General features: G+C 55.3%; 1 protein-coding gene across 1 annotated transcript; it reads right to left on the reverse strand.

The window, feature by feature from the left end:
- Positions 1-801: 801 nt before the first annotated feature.
- On the reverse strand, positions 802-10,887 carry RNF44 (ring finger protein 44). The gene is given in 12 exon segments (XM_039880020.1): positions 802-3,010; positions 3,189-3,288; positions 3,429-3,550; positions 3,638-3,725; positions 4,124-4,260; positions 4,340-4,501; positions 4,600-4,725; positions 4,728-4,778; positions 5,202-5,369; positions 5,703-5,883; positions 6,091-6,242; positions 10,116-10,887. Coding segments are annotated over 11 exon segments (1,305 nt in total). The 5' UTR covers positions 6,198-6,242; positions 10,116-10,887; the 3' UTR covers positions 802-2,947.
- Positions 10,888-17,010: the final 6,123 nt, after the last annotated feature.

A 17,010-nucleotide genomic window follows, 5' to 3' on the forward strand; every position in this document is an offset into this window, starting at 1 on the left:
ACAGAGAAGTTCTGACTAAGGAAAGCTACAGATCGTGGCATCACAGACACAAAGTCTCAGGTCTTCTGAGCCCCAGACCATGCTGCCTTGACAGGCTAACAGGTCAGCCGACATCCCTGCAGCACCAAAGACCATAGGGATAAGAGGAATACAACATCACCAATCTGATCCCTTTGGTAGCTCCCAGGCCCTTTGTCCCCACTTAGCCTGGGGATGAGGGGTTCCAGTCCACAAAGTCTCAGTGGGGTCAGGTGAGAGTGGGTGGCTGTGTAACACAGGCCAGGCCAAACACGTTGCTGTAGCTCCCTGCCAGTAGCAGAGTTCGGGGATAGGCACACAACCCAAGCTGGTATAACAAGACTCCATTCCAGAAATTGTTAGAATTCCCAGGAAAAATGGTTTTCCCATGGAGAGCAGGCTATAGAAAACTGAGCTGGAGCTGCCAAGAACCACACAGAAAGAGCTCCTTCAAAACAAAGTTGTAAGATGGAGTCTGTGGTTCCCACCAGTTATACTTGAAGAACCTACCTCCAAAATTTAATGACAGACCAGTAAGTGATTATTTCTTCAAGCCAGTTAGATGAAATCCCATCACTTGCCAACAGAATCCTGCCTCATTTGCATGTGGAGCAGAGGAAGTTATCAGTGAATGGGGCTTGGCAGACCTGTCTCCATCAGGAGGTGCCCTTAAGGGTCTACAGCCAACCATCTCCCCTGCCCACCTCCCTCATCCCTGTCCCCTGCTCACTCTGAGACTGACGCCCCCCACCCCCACCAAAAGAACACAGGCACAAAGGCAGCTTGGGCAATACTTGATATACATCATACATTTATTAGTGAATATCCCTCTGAAATCAGCAACAATATTAAAAAAAATAATGATCGCACTACTTGGTCAAGCAGAACTAGCAACTTTCATTTTAAAAAAAGTACAAATCTGTTAAAAATTTCAATCAGTATACACATATATATAATACAACATACTAGTTATGTTAAATGCTACAAACCAATGTGAATCCAATGGAATGGAAAAACCACACATTTAAGCTTTAAGAACCATTTTTTTCTCTATATATTAGCATTTTCTCAAATACATACATGGGAAAAATGAGGTAACTGTAAAATGTGCAAGGAACAGGGTCCCCCCAATTACATATATTTATATATATATGTAGTTACATATATATATAAAACCTTTCTAACACAGAACACAGGTGCTGGGCCCAGCCAGGCTGGGGGATGCTGCCCACTGTCATGCCTAGGCCAGAAGTTGGTAAATAAGAGTAAACAATAACAAGCCCCCACCACAGGAAATCATTGGTAATATGGCATCTATAGCAAGGTCGGCAAATCACAAACATCCTAAATAATTGTTTTATAAATTTTTTTAATGATTTTTTTTTTAATGTTGTTCCCCCCCGCCCCCAGTAGCTGCTGGTTGGAACCACTGCTGCAGCCGACACAATCCGAGCCTGTTCGCCTGCCCCAGGAACTGGAGGGTTTTGAAAACCTTTTGTTGGGTGGGTAAGGGAGGGGTCGGAGAGGATGGTTCTGTGTAAAACACGTGGGGTTTCAACACTGCTATAAATATAGAAACGTCACCTGGAGTTATATACAGTAAGACTTTGGGTTCTCCGTGGGGGTGGGGCCAGGCTGATGGGGCCCCATGGCAGGCTGGGGGAGGTGGGAGCCAGGGCCGCTGCCAGGAGAACGAGGGTGGTTGGAGCATCCCTGAGGCAGCAGGCGCCAGGGGCTGCCTGCTAGGATGTGCCGGCCCCACACGCGGTTCGTTCGGGGCAGCAACCCCAGCTGGGGATAGGACAGGAAAGGGACCAGAAGGGTGAGGGAGGGGGGCCTCTGGAAGTGGGGCCCAGACCCTCCCTGGTCCCTGTCCTCCTGGGACTTCCTTGGAGGAGACCTGCCCAGGCAGGTGGGAGACGGGCCCTGGCTGGAGGGAGAAATGCCCTGAAAAGCGTACGGTCCCGGTAGGCTCTGGGGACGTGTGCAGTACAGTGCATGGCAGTTATCGGCTGAGCACATACCCCCTACCCTCGCCCATGACCGCCAGCCACCCGGCCCAGCCCCAGCCGCGCACATGCATGTGGACCGGGCGGCACCACTGGACCATTTCCTGTCCCCTGGGCACTGGGTCCTAGTTGGTCCCTATACCTCCCATTTAATGAAAAGAAAACAAACTGTTTAAAAATCTACCCCCCAAATCCTGTACGCAATCTTGGGCCAAATGAATAAATAAAAACTGCTGCTCCTCACGTTCATGCAGAAGGACAGAGCAGGGAGATGGGCATGGGCGCCCAGCCCCCATCACTGCCAGAGAGGGGTGGCCACCAGAACACCGGAGGTCCCTCTCCCAGGCGTGACCCGGGCCCTGTCTCCTTTCTGCAAGGGAGGCTGGCTCTGATGCCCTCCAGCCTGGGGGTGGGGCTGGAATGTTGTCCCTGGGGCGAGGGCCAGAGCCACCCCTCACAGCCAGCTGGCTGAGCTGGCTGTGAGTCTGACTGGGGTGAAGGCAGGAGGACCTAGGCCTGGGGTTCAGGAAATGGCCTCATACCACCGTGTGTCCATGCTTGTCAATGCCACCTGGGGCCAAGGGTCTCCACCAGCTGTGCTGGGGAAACAAACCCCTAGCTCCCAGTGCCAGTAGGAAAAAGGAGACGGACCCGAGGGCAAACAGGAGGGAGACAGAATCAGGGATACTCAGGCAGCTCTGTGGCAGGTGGACTGGCAGGCAGGCTGGGGAAGGGGTCTTTGGAGCTTGGCAAATGCAGGGGGCTTATTGCAGGGGCTTCTCTCAGGCCTGACCCTGGCACCAGTTCTGGAGATGCAGGTGGGAATGGCAGAGTAAGACTGGGCCATTCCTTCCCCATCCTCCCTGGGTTGGGGAGGTTTCCAGAGCTTCGGGCAGGGTTCTCCTGGGCAGCTGTGGGCCTCATTCGGCCTCCCTGGGCACCTCGGAGGCGTCAGCCCGGCAAATGGGACACGTCCGGTTGGCCTGGGGAGAGCAGCCGCACTTGAAGCCCCACTGTCATTTGTCTCCTATCCCCTCCAAGTCTGTTCCGCTGCCTGGTGGGGACTTGGTCCCTGGATGATGACAAAGAAGGGAAGCCCCAGCTCACCCGCCTCCCTCACCACACAAGGAACACTGGGGAGCGAGCGGCTTGGGCTGTTACCTTCAACCACTTGTCGACACACTTGGTGTGGAACTCGTGATTGCAGGGGAGGACTCGGAGCAGCTGCCGCGCCTCAAAGTCACTGAAGCAGACGACACACCTGGGAGGAGGGCAGAGTGTCACCTCCATGATGATGGCCGAGGAAAGGCTCATTGCAGAGTACAAGGCCACTCCTCAGGACGGGGCCCCCACGCAGCCCGTCTGTGATCAGAGGGCAGGAGACGGGGGCACGGCACTCACAGTGTCTGCTCGGACTGATGGCTGTCCGGGTTAAATCGGTAGGCCGGAAGCTGCTCAATGTCCGCTTTGGTGAGGCCTCGGGGCTTGGCGTCTCCCAGCCGCTCCGCCAGGCTCAGGAGGGCCTATGTACAGGCAGGAGGGCGAGTCAGCAGTGGCCAAGGCCAGAGGCCCCCCTAGCCCTCACCTCCCAGGATAGGGCTCCATGGGACCTCATAGTTCTCCATCTCCACATCATCCACATCGAGATCCAGGCTGATGGTTGGCCCCACTGCTGTTGGTGACATTGGCAGCATTGAGCTAGGGGAGATAGGTACGGGGGATCAGGGTCAAGGTCAGTAGGGGTGAGGGCACAGAGCTGCTCCAAACTCCCTCCATGAAACAAAGCCCAGAGTTTTGCACTGTTCACACTGGGGCCTCAGTGTTTGTCCAAGGACCTTATAGGAGGGAAGAGCCCAGTTGGTGGGAAGAAAGGAGGGAGGAACTGGGGCGGGGGTGGGGGCTTGAGAGAGAGAAAGAGAGAGAGAAAGAGAATGTGTGTGTGTGTGCGTGTGTGTGCACGCGCATGCGTGTGTCTGCTGGGGGTGCCAGATGGCCTGAGAGTCCCCTGGACACCACCGACTGTGTTTGGGTCTAACCATTGGAGGCCCCAGGAGAATAGAGCAGCATGGTTCTGGGGCAGATGTGCTGTTACTTACAGGAAGTAGGGCAGGAAGCTGGGAAGTGTGTCTCTGGTGGTGGTGGGGGTGGTGGGGGTGGGGGCTGGCGGGGGCAGTGGCTGTTGCAGGCGGTATCTCTGGGTGCTCAGTCTCCTTGGCATCATGTGGGAATAGGGCTGTGGGATGCGGGCAGGGACAGGTTAGCCAACTGGGCCACCTCTCACTGCCCCAGACCCTGGGTTGGGAGGCACTCACCACACCGAAGGACAGTTCCTGGTGCAGGGGATCATGGGGCAGGTAGTGCAGGGGCATGGATGGGGACAGGGCCGGGCCTGGGGCAGAGGTGGAGTAGGTGAAGCTCCCCAAAGGGTGCTGGTCCCCCCGTAGGTCCACATCATTGTCCAGCCGCTGCAGGGGCTGGAAAAGGCAGGGGTGGGTCATTTGGAATCAAAGACAGGGAAGCCCCTGCCCCCAATAGCATCCCCTCCAGCATTGGCTCTACTGCCCAGACTCACCATTCGCGGGTGCTGGGTCTGCAGCGATATGAACTGCCCAAGCGGTGCCATGTGGGCTGGGGTCATGCCTGGAAGAGAACTGGCGGTGGAGTGTGAGATGTAGTGGTCACTGGAGATGAAAATTGGGAGTGAGCCTGGTAGGGCACGGGGAGCTGCTGCATGGTACACGCCTGGATCAGCTGACAAGAGAGGGGGCAGGGGGCTGGAGAATGTTCTTCTGGGCTCTGGGCTGGGGTTGTGCTTGTGATGAGGGCCAGGGGCCATCCTATCCAGCAAGAAGTCCCCACTGAAGCCCTCTGGACAGTCCCATCCCTGGTTTAGGCCACCCAGGCAGGACACTACACTCTTAAGGCGCAATTACCACCCCAAACCCTAAGACAGGCACTGGGTGCAGGGAGGTCCTGACCCCTGAGAAGCTCTCTTACAGCACATGAACACATGCTTTTCTGGGCAGGGCTGCGGCCTGGAGCTGGGTGGCACTCCAACAGCCCAGACGACTGGCGTAGGCTTGGCAGTTCTGCCGTTGGCCTGTGCAGGGCCTTTCAGTGGGGATAGGGATGGGAGAGCATGAGGGTGGGTGGGAGGCAGAGGCCCTCACTCACCGGGGGCGGGAGGCAGCAGAGCGGGTAGTGCTGCCCGCTGAACATCACGGAGCATGCTGGGAGCTGTTGGGCACTGCAGCCAGGGATGTGCTGGCCTGAAGGCAAGGGGAAGCCTTGGGTCGTCACTGTAGTGACTGTGTAGGATAGAGGGACGGGTCCCTGGTGCACCTGTGGGTGGAGAAAGACCCGGGAAATGTAGGGAGGAAGCTTGGCCACCAGGTGAGAAAGTCCCCTCCTTTCTCTAGCTGGGGCCTACCTAGATACAGACCTGGTTGTTCTTGCCTGTCCCAGGCCCCAGAGGGCAAAGATAACCCTCTGGGAACCTGGAAGGGGCTTCTAGCTCTACCACTCATCTACTGTGTGGTCCCAGGGCAGGCCCTTCCCTTCTCTGGGCCTCAATCTACCAGCCTGTAAAGCAGGGCTAATAATGGGCTCTGCCACTTCTGCTTTGCAGACAGGCTTGCCAGAGGCTGGGGGGCAGGGTGGGGGTGTTCTACCTACCTGCTCGTGGAGATCAACCATGAATGGGCTCTGTTGGGAGGCTGGGTGCAGCATTCGGGGGCTCCCGCCGGCAGGAGCCGAAGCTCGGCGCTCCTCTACGGGGAGGTGTGGCGGTCGGGGCGGTGGCTGCTGGGAGGGTAAGCGCTCATCCTGGGCAGGCGGGCGGCCCTCGTGGCCGGGGCTGCACCACAGAGAGGAGGCCCCGGTAGGACTGAGGGGGCCACTCATTCACAGAGCATGGAGAGAAGCCAAGGTCACTACCCACTGGAGAAGGAAGATAGCTCAGGGCCCTGTGCCCACCACCCCTTGCTCCTGTGCTCCAGGCCCAAGCTGACAGCCCTGACACCAGGGGCTCTGGGGTCCGCAGGACTGGGAGGATCCTTCCTACCTTCCCTGGAGCTGGCCCGGGGTGCTGCTGGGTCCTGCAGACAATCGCCACTGACCCACAGGGGCAGAGGGTGGCCACCTAGTCACTGCGAGAGCCCATGGTCGCATCAGGGGTGGCAGAGGGGCGGAGGGGCTGGGCTAGGGCTCACAACCCTAGGAGTCAAACAGACAAAGAAACTGAGGCACAGAACAGTATAGTCACTCACTCCACGAGGGGTCTGGAAGACAGAATCAAATCTCTGCAGTCTGATTCCAGGGCCTGCCGATGTCCACCGTGCCCCTGCTCCCCATGCACATGTGCTGTGGTTCTGGCCCTCTACTTAGCGCTGGGGCTCAGTGCTGAGACAAGGGAGCAGGGAGCCCAGGCCTGTTTTCTGCTCTGTAAAATGGGACTACACTGCCCCTCAGGGTTGTGGTGGTTTCAAAGGGCTGGCCAGCATGCTTCTGGGCCAGGTGACTCCAGTCAGGCAAACTTGGTGTGGGGTCCCTGGGGGAACTCTTGCTTCTTCCCTTCTATCTGACTAGCCCGAGGGGGATTTCAATAAAGTTTGGAGCCCAGTTCTCCTTCCACTATTGCCGGGTAAGAAGTTCTGACCCAGTTCCCGCCCTTGGGCATCCCCGTTCCAAGGCAAGCTAGTTTTGTTTCTTTCCATAACCCATCCCACAGTGCCTTCCTATGAATGACTTCATCTACTCTTCAAAGATAGTACTGTCAACTCCATTTTACAGAAGAGAAAACTGAGGCTCAGAGAGACTGGAACTTGCCCAAGTGTCAAAGCTAGCGGGTGTGCTGACCACAAGCTTCCCACTGGACCCTGCTGCCATTGGGAGGAGTCCAACCCAAGGGCTTTCCCAGGAGGTGATGAAGGAAGCCAGCTACCATGGTTGGTGGGGTGGGTCTGGAATGCGGCCAGGCCCTTGTTCTGGGGGCCCCACACAGCTCTCAAGTGGGAGGTGGGGCTTGCTGAGAAAAAAGGGGAAGCTAGAACCTAAGGGAGGAAGTTGAATGGGAATGGGGTGGGGCAGGTCTCCGTCCTCCCTGGGAGCTGGGGGTCCAGGTGGGAAAAGTTAGGGGGATCGCTCATTAACTCCAGAAGTTGGGATGAGGCCCCCACTACCAGGAAAGCTCTGGAACAAGTCAGGCCCTGCAAAGCTGAAGGATGCTTCAAATAGGACCAGCTCTTTGCTGTTCCTACCACAGGGAGCAACCCTCCGCCCCAGTCCCTTCTCCATCTGATGAAACATCTATGCATCCTTGATGCCCAGCTTTAAGTGTTGCATCCCTGTTGACACAGCCAGGGGGCCAGTGTACTGTCCCCTCAATACCTCGTTCCTTCCTGCCAACAGTGGCAAGAACGTTTCCTTTGTGCTTGTCTTTAAAGCTTTGTCCCTAACTCAAAAAACGAGCGTTAGAGACTCTTCTCCAGCTGACAGGACGGAGCCCCATCAAAGCCAGTCAGGAAGGGGAAGAGTTGGAATTCACACCTCTCCTATCCAGTGCAGGCTCTGGCACTAGGCAGTGGGTGGGCAGGGCCCGGGACCAGCTTATATCCAGCCTAGGGCAGGCCTGATGGTAATGCACGCTGGAGAGGTGACTGCACAGAGCCAAGGCCACAGTCTGGCAGCAGTGAAGTCAGTACTAATTCAGAATTGGGATGACTACAAATCTGGCTTCTTCCTGGGGGAACAGGTGGGGAGAGCAGAAAATCTGGTTCCACTGGACTGTCATTCTCCCTGGACCCCCTTCACTCAGTGCATGACCATCCCAGGCCCATTCCTCACCTGCCCACCATAGGTGACTGGGTTTGTGACCCCTGGTGTGGGCCAAGTGCATATCCTTACACACTTGTGTACAAACCTCCCTGATTCCTGCTGGCAATCCAACCTAGCAAACAAAGGCCAAGAGAGACTCAGAGGAAACCTTCAAATAACTGCAACAGCAGATCCCTTGTCCACCCCAGACCTCCTGGATCAGACTCTTTGGAGGGTTGGGGAAAAAGGGCACCTAGATTTTTATCGAATACTTCAGAAATTTCTATAGCACAGCCAAGTTTGGGAACCTCTGCTGTAAGTGGCCTCAGAGATCCTGAGAACTCAGAGTTCTGCTGAGGAATATTAATAATAACTACAGTACTTCCCATGTGCCATCTCAATGAGTCCTCATAGTGACCCTTGGAAGCAGGGACCCTGAGGCTCAGAGATGGCCAGAGTCTTGGGCATATTATTTCCCTTCTCTGAGCCTCAGCTTCTTCATCTGTCAAATGGGAACAGGCCAAAGACCACCTCCCAGTGGACTGGTGAGGGCTTCTCACAAGCCACAGCAGGAGTGGTCTGTAAAGCTTAGGTATAAATGATCCCTATTAGAGAGTAAAAGAGGCTGCTCTCCACCTCCACCCCCACCCCCAAGCAGAAATCAGGGGCCACTTCAAGCCAGGCAGGAGGCAGCTGAGAGATATGCCTCCCTAGGGGATACCCTAGTTGGCAAGGAAGGGGCCCCTGATTCCTGAAGTCCCACTAGGAACAGAGGTGGCAAAGAAGGAACACACCCACTTCAAAGGTGAGGAAACCGAGACCCAAAGAAAGGAAGTAACTTGCTCTAGGTCACTCTGCCAGAGACAGACAAAACTGGTCCTGACTGTCCCCCTGCACCCAGATTCCCCTAACTCCTGACTCTCTCACTGGCATGAGTAACCCGAAGAACTGCCTAATCCCAACTCTATTCCAGGCCCTAAAGGAGATCAGGAGATCAGTTTTCCCTAAGGTGCCTGTGACTGGTCCTATTGTGGAGAGAAGCGAAGGAGGCTCTTAGAGGTAGCAACTTGCTCAAGGTCAAATAGCAAGAGTAGCCACCTCCTAACTGCTCTGCCTTCCACACTCCTCTGTGCTGTGTTCTCAATGAGGTCTATACGAAGAGTCTTGAGGATCCCATCCCTAAATCCAACCTTGCCTGAAACAGACACGGTGACACTTTGCATCCACGCCCTCCCCCAGGAGGCAGCCAAGTTCTTATTTTCAGTGCCCCAGCAGCTACTCCCACCCAGGTCTCAGAAGCCAGTCCATTCTCCTCACTTGGGCCCAGGGGCTGTTTGCAGGAACAAGGGGCTGTGCTACAGATAAACAAAGCCAGCCTCTGAGAGCATGAGCAGACTCGGCGGGATGAGAAGCCCCTTCCCTACCTCTTCCCACCCCCAGGCCCAGCACTGTCTGGTGGGCAAGTAGAGCTCCCCCACGTGAAGTGCCTGGAGGTGGTTGAGGGGCAGGACCGCCAGCCAGGCCTGGAACTTAGAGTCTTTGGCCAGACCCGACTCCCTGAGTGACCTTGGTCAAGGAAATCTCTCCGTTTCTCTGAGCCTCAGTTACCACAACTGTAAAATGGGGATGGAAATCTCTCCTTCCCAGAGCGCCCAAGTAAAACCAGAAGAGACAAGAAGCAAGAAACCAGATGGTCACATTAGCGGGGTAGGAGACCAGTGTCCCTGAGGGGCAGGCCCCTCCTCAACGCAGGCCAGGTACAGGTTGCGGGGCTCCGGGAAGCTTCCTTAGCCATCTCTCTCCGGGGACTGGATGGGGACGGAAGGCCGATATATGCGGACACACGCCCAGAGGGGGGCCTCCCTCATCCCCTTCTCACTCCTTTATGACACGCTCGGAGAGACGGGAGGGGCGGGAGGCCAGACTGCGGCGTCTGGGCAAGAACGCTGTGACTTTAAGAGCGGAGGATCCCGGACCATGTGCTCGGCGTGAGACAAAAGCAACAACAAAGGAAGTGGCGGCGGCAGGGGGAGGGGGCGGCTCCTTCCTCTCCAACCGCAGCGCTCAGCCTCGGGAGAAGGGAGACTCGTCCTGGCCTTGGGGGGCGCAGGGAGGGGGGTGTCTCTGAGCCTAGAGGTCTCGCCGTCTCCCTCCGGACCGCCCGTGATTAACCCCTGCGGAGCCAGCTATATACAGCCCCCAGTCCCAGGGGAGGGGGGCAGGAGTTTCCAAGGATGCGGAAAATAGGAGTTGGGGGCTGTGGCCCCGACTCACCTTCAGCCGCTGGCCACACGTTGATTCCTTTGTTCCGGAACTAGGACGGCCAACCTGGGCAAGGGGGTAGGGTGGGGGGGGTGCTGCCTGGACCCTTTAAGAGCCCCCGCCCTGCGGAACAATATGCTTCCTTCCCTCCCCCTGGTCCAGGGGCAGTGCGGCTCCTTCCGGGGCCCTCTTTGTCTGCCGGCGTCTGCCTTGCGAGGCCCACGCGCGGTCAGCCTCTTTCGGCCCAGGCCCTCCGGGAGCGGGAGGCGGCGCAGGACGCGGCTGGGTTTGCGCAGCTGCTTGCGGCTGGCCCTTTAAGAACTGTCCGCGGCGCCAGCGGAATGTAACAAACCCCACATTTGATTCACAACATTCGAAGCGGCGGGATCGCGCGCCGGGCGGGAGGGGCCTCGCGGGGGCGCGCCGGGAGGTTCCGGCAAACAGTAGCCGGCAGCTGCCCGCGGCAGCCCCGCCCCGCGCCAAAAGCTCCGCCCTGCGGGGGCCCCGAGAACCAATCACTCGCCACGACTAGGCACATGATTAGTAGGCTGCCATCTTGGAAGGCAGATTTAAAAAAAAAAAAAACTTCGCCCCCACCTTCTCACTTAAAGTGACCGCAGCCATCATAGGCAAGGGGCGGGGCCCCATGGCCTAACCTAAAGATGGGAGACCCCGGGGTGGGCAAGATCAATCAGCTGCAAATAGAACTTGCTATGCAAACTCACGAACCACTCGCACCTGGAAGGCTCAGTTTCCCTGCTTCAGAAATGGGTCCCTCCGGGAAAGCCGCAGCCCGGACTTACTGTGTCATGGTCCCCTCCTTGGAGATGGGGCGCCGCTTGGGGCACTGAAGTGCAATGGGGCCGACCTTCGACCAGGCTGGGACGTCCTCTTAGACCAGCCCGAGTGGTTCGGAAAGCCCTAACAACCCCGGTCCGGCAACCTCCCCGGAGATGACGTCAGCCCCAAGAGCTACTGCACTTAAATGACATCATGGCCTGGCCTCCGCGCTTCTCCTTGTTTATACTACGCGGAGGCTTTAAAAAACTGGGACAGCCTGGATTGCCCAACAGACCAATAGCGGGCAAGCCATGTAAATGAGTTAACGCCTGCCCCGCAGCAGGATTGGCTCTGCGCGCGCTGACGTCACAGAGGCATTTTTTTTAACCACCCCGCCCCCAGCGTGGTGAGGGAAAGGCGCGGGTAACAGTTTGAAGCTTGGGCAGTAGTCGTGTCGCGCTCTAAGTGCTCTCCGCTCTAGGCTGGGCTTCGGAATGCTTCTTGCCTACGGAGATTGGGGAACGGAGCCCAACAAAGTATATTTTTTACTGTACTCCTCCAAACAACAATGAGACAGAGGGATTACTACAACCTGCCCATTTTACAGAGGGGTAAAGAGAATCAGGAGGGGTGCCACTCCAGGTCACACAGCTAGGGAAGTGTGGCTGAACATGTACTTGAACCTAAGCCAAAGTTAAGCTTCTTCCCTTTTGTCTCGAAGTCCCTCTGGGAAGACATACAAAGTAAGGTATTACCTCCATATTGATCAAGCAAAAAAATCAGTAATACCCTAAATATCCAAGAGCTGGGTACAGGCCCAATAAAGAATGGTGTATACATATAATCAGTAACTAGACTCCTGTGTATGAACTGCACGGACATAGGGATACCTCCAAGACAGTCCTAAAAGAGATACCAGTGCAAGATGTTAATATTTCCTAAACCTGTGTGGGGTGGGGGGATGGGGTGGTTAGTGTCATTTTCTATGCTTTGGTATATTTCATAATCCCAAATTTAAAAATAAAAAGTGAAAGCAAGATGCTGAACAGAGTGTAATAGTATGTATCTTTTTTTTTTTTAATTAGATATATACAATACCTGCATAGATTATTTCTGGAAAGATATACAGGAAATTGACAACTGTCCTGGGACAACTGGAAGAGAGCACTGGGTCAGGAGGATAAACTTTTTATTGCATATGCTTTTGTACATTTGCTCTTAAAAAAAAAACCCTATACAATATAACCTACTGAAAAGTCTAAAGAAAGTTACTGTCAAAGAGAATGTTTTTAGTCTTTAAGCCATAAAAACTCTGTTCCCTTAGGGTCTGAAATCCCTCTTCAGGAAAGGTATCCAATAGAAAAATCCATAAGTATGGGGAACTGACATGCTTATTTTGATTAGACCAGCAACAATCTAATACTGCATCATGGGTGAGCAGCCAGCAACACAATGAGTGAAGATGGTACTCAGGGGTTGTCTGCAGATCTCTAGGCATGGGAGATCAGGTTTATGATGCATTCCTACAGATGTTACCTGGAAAGCCAAATTCTCTCCACAACAGTTAACACTCTGTGTGCATGAGAATAAATGGGGATGTACAGGGTGATGGCTTTCTCTAACCATTTCCTTATCATCAATTCTTCCTTCTCCTATATCCCTTCCAACCTTTTATTGTTCTCAATATGCAAAAGCCATTAGGAAATGCTTCCCGCATTCGAAGGTGTCCGCATTGTTAAGACAACCCCCTGCTTGCCTGTGTAGAGGTAGAACCTGCAACGGCTCCCTACTGCCTGGTCTTTAGGGGTATGCTTACCAAGCTTCCCCAGCAAACCTTTCAGGTTCACCTCTCCCCAGCCCTCTCCCACAACCATGATGGAACTCCCTCTGGCCTTCCCTGCCTGCCACCTTCCTGTCTTCCTTCAGCTGGACTGCCTGTCACCTTCCTGTCTTCCTTCAGCTGGATTGCCTGTCAGGGACGCCCTTTCCCTTCCTTTCTAACAATTCATCATTCTTTTCTGCCTTTTGAGGCTCTGCTCCCATCTTACCTCCTACAGGAAGCTGTGAAGTCAGTCACCAGCTTGTACTGAACTCCCTCTTCTGAACTCAGGGCTAGATGCAGCCTGAGCTTCACTTCATGCCATTTCATTTGCACAAAGCCCTGTCACAATCCATCCCTTAATACTCCTCTCCTGGCCTGAGGGAGTTCAGAGTTTTTAAGGGCACTTTCTATCCTCTGGCCTTCACTGGGAGGCAGACACCACCAGCCTTATTTTATGGGTGAGATCTGAGGCTCCAAGAGGTGACCTGACTTGCCCCAGGCCCCACAGTAAGAAAACCTTCCCACTCCACAGTCTTGGAAAGTGATCCTTCAGTCACAATCCAGTTGCGTATTTTGAAGCCACCAAGCCTCTGACTGTACCATTCTCTCTGCCTACAACACCAAACCCTCTACTCACTTCTGGCAAAACCCTGCTCAACCTTTGGGGCTCAGCTCAAAGATGGCATCCCAAGGCCTCCTGACAAGTCTTCTGGCAGCTCTGGCTCCCTCAACCACATCATGACTGCCATCATATTGTGTCAGGACAGCAGAAGGCTAACTCCACAGGACTGCTGCCCACCCCCTCCCCCATCAGGGCTCTCACTGGGTGGTGGATGCCCAAGGATGGGGCCTCTTGGTGTGACTCTCTCCCCTGATGCTAAAGGACCAGGAAGTCCCTGCCCTGTCTTCTGTCATGCATGACCCTCTGGGGCCCTCAGTAATTCCTCACAGCCCCTCAGGGTTACCCCCCAGGGCCAGAGGCCAATAACACATCTCCCCCTGAACTGAAAAACCTTCCTAGGTGCATGCAGAATCACTCTGGAGCAAGAGCAAAGGAGGTTCAATTTTACCAGATTTTCCACAAAGCCAAAAATCTAGACTTGCCTGTGACATCCCCTCAAGTTCACCAAGTTTTATGCTTTGGAACCCCATTGTGGGCATGTGGCCTGCATACCTCCTGCATGCCTCATTCTCATCAGTCCAGTTTCCCTCCAGCCCTTTGAAGGCCAGTTCTGATACTTTTATTGTACAGATGAGCAAAGTGGCTCAGGAAGAGAGTCCCCTTGACACAGATCCCAGAAGTGTGGTCCAGTGGGCTCCAGAACCACAAGTGGGGATGGCTCACCCTTGCCCAAGCATCTGCCATGACATTCTGTGGAGAAATTGGGGTTCTAGTGTTCCCTGCATGGTCTGGGCAAGCCCCATCTTGATCTTTGGGGTCACTGGTCTGCCTAGTGACCTAAGAACTAGGCACCAGCATTTGCCCCATTTCACAGATGAGGAAACTTGGGGGAGAAGGGTTATGACTCACCCACCATCACAGAGCCATTAAGGGGTAAACCTGGGACCACACTCTGATCCCACATTAAGTCTAATTCATGCTGTGTAAATGCCAACACAAGGTCCCCTAGGGTTGTTCAGTAATCAAAAGCACAGATGTCCTGGGGCAGGAGGAGAGAGACCCTAGAGGCTCAGGGACTAGTGGATGGCTCCAGATCACAGGGTAGAGGGATTCGAATCCCAATTGCTCCAGTGCAAAACACTGGATGCTACATCCCAGCTCCCATCCCCAGCCCTCCTCTGCAGGAGATGGGAGGAATTCCACTTAAGCAGGAAGAAAACAGGTCACCTGTTCCTGCTGGGGCCCTGGCCTGCTCCATCCACCCATGTGAAAGCCTAGACAGCTGGCTGCCGCCCTCCCTCCCTCAGGATCAGAAAGTACCCCACTCCTTTCTTCTAAAACCTGTCAAATCCTCCTCTAAAGAGGCAGGGCCTAGTCATATTCCAAGCAGAACAGAGACTGAGGAACCACCCAGGGACACACAGCCTAGTAGAGCCAGCTCAGGACCAAGACCTCCCAGTTCCCAGAGCCTCATATACTAGGGTAGGTGTTGACAGGCCCCATGCCAAGTCCTTTCTGCTCAGGACAGGCCTGAACACATCACCCTGACATCTGAGCCCCAAGCTTTGGCTCCCCTAAAAGCAAGTATCTTTGTGCATATGTGGGAGTGTGGGCGTTTGTGAAGCTGTTCCCGGGTCTAGGGCTCGGGTCTGCAGTACTCTAGCCCCAGCTTTGAAACTGTGGGTCAGTTATTTGGCCTCTCTCCACCTCGGTCTCTTGGGTGTAAAATCAGGACATTGATAATACTGACAGACGACGTTTACTGAGCACTTAGTATGTGCCAGCTCAGTGGTTCATCTCCTATGACCACAGGGAAGGCAGGAATACACTCAAGGTTGAATACAGAGACTCTGAAGCCAGCTTGTGTGGGCTTGGACCTTGGCTTTGTCTAGAAGCTCTGTGACCTTGAAGAAGTCACCTCTGTTGTGGCTCAGTTTGGCAAGCTGTAAAATGGAGGTAAAAGTACCTACCTCAGTGAGTCAATAGAGGCTCTATCTATGCATCTTTGGGGGTGCCTGCCTGACTTTCCGGATCTGGATCTGAGTTTGGATATGAGAGATTTGTGAGTATGGCACTTATAAAGGCTCTGACTTCCTCTTCCCTGCAGCTCTCACTACTGGAACCCCCAGGGTCTGCAGAGGAGGGAGCAGGTATCGTCACCACATCATCTAGAGATGAAAACCGGGGACTACTGGGTTGCGGCATCTAGCAGATCCAGGGTGATGAGTCCAACCAAATTCCCTTCATCTTAAGTGTCTCTTCTACTTAAGATTCTTACCACCACTAGCCTCTGGCCCATACCGCCTTTCCAATCCCCAGTACCACCTCGACTCTGGTTTAGTGGCTCTCAGACAATGGAAGCTGTGTGACCTTGGACAAGACACAGACCCTCTCTGTACCCCCCGGAGATCCAAAATCCTGAACGCAGTAATGACGCCGCTGGGGTGCAGTGGTCTATTCCCCTGGACCCGCAGGGCCCAGTATGCTCTGGCTCCCAAGCGGCTGGCACAAGAAGCGCTGGTAAAATGGGACGCACGAGACGAGTCCAAAGGACTGCAGCTGAGTCCCGGAAGTCTGAGCACAGCTAAAGCTGTGACCCGCCGGGCTTTGCGAACAGGGCATGCGCAGGGCACGCTGGGACTTGAAGTTCCCAGGGGCTCCCCGAACTGGGGCACTTTGATCAAGCGGGCAAACTGCTGACCGCAGTGGCTCTGGCTCCGGGTCCCGAGACAGCGAGCTCCCGCCCTGCGGACGCAAGCAGAGGCCTCGCTGGAAGTCCCTGCGCTACTCTGCCAGCCCGCGGCCGCCCCCTACCGCTCCGTCCTCGCTGGCTCTGCGCCCGGGGCGCACAGCGCAGGGTCCGGGCCGGGCGTTACCTGGGGACGCGGCGGGGCTCCACCCGCACCGGGCGGCCAGCGCGTCGCTCCCGCTGCAGCCCCCCCTCTGGCCCCCGCAGTGGAACCGTCCGCGAACTTCACCACCCAGCGCGCGCGCGGGGCCCACGCTAGATGCGCAGCTTCACCCCTTCTCCCGTGCCTGTATGGAACTGCCTGGACTGCACCAAGCGCACGGGAGAGGGAGGTGAGGGGGGGCGGGCCGCGGTTCGGCCACGCCCACTCAGCGTCCGGCGGCAAAGGGCGGACAAGGGCGAAGCCCGGAGTCTGGCGTCCCAGCCGGCCGCTACTTTCCGCGTGACCTTGCACTAGTGACGTCGTCTCATCGTCTGTAAAATTGGAAAAATAATACGATTTCGTGGCCGTTCAAAGAACCTCTGCTTCTCGGAGAATTTGTGCCTCTTTCCCATTCTGGGATTAGGGATGGAGCAGGGATCCCTATACAGAAAGCAAAGATTCTGGGGTCCGCAGATTTTGGTTCCCCTCTTTAGGCCATTTTCTGAGCCTCGGTCTCCTAGCCTGCGAAATGGGAGCAATAATACCTCCTTGGAGAAGTTGGGAGGCTCCAGTGACTGGAGGCGTGTGCCCATCACCAGAGCTAGCCTGGATCAGAGCATGTTAGATATCTGCTCAGTCTGGCTAACCCGAGTTCCCGAAGATGCCCCTCATTTTTGGGCTTTTTAGGTCCGCAGGAACTGCAACTCCCAGCGTGCCCAGCTCTGGCCGGTTCGCGCCGGGAGTTGTAGTTCCTGAAGACATCTCCTCCTAGAGCGTGACCCACGAGGCCCC

This window comes from Pteropus medius, unplaced genomic scaffold, assembly GCF_902729225.1.
Source record: "Pteropus medius unplaced genomic scaffold, Ma_sr-lr_union100, whole genome shotgun sequence".
NCBI lineage: Eukaryota > Metazoa > Chordata > Mammalia > Chiroptera > Pteropodidae > Pteropus > Pteropus medius.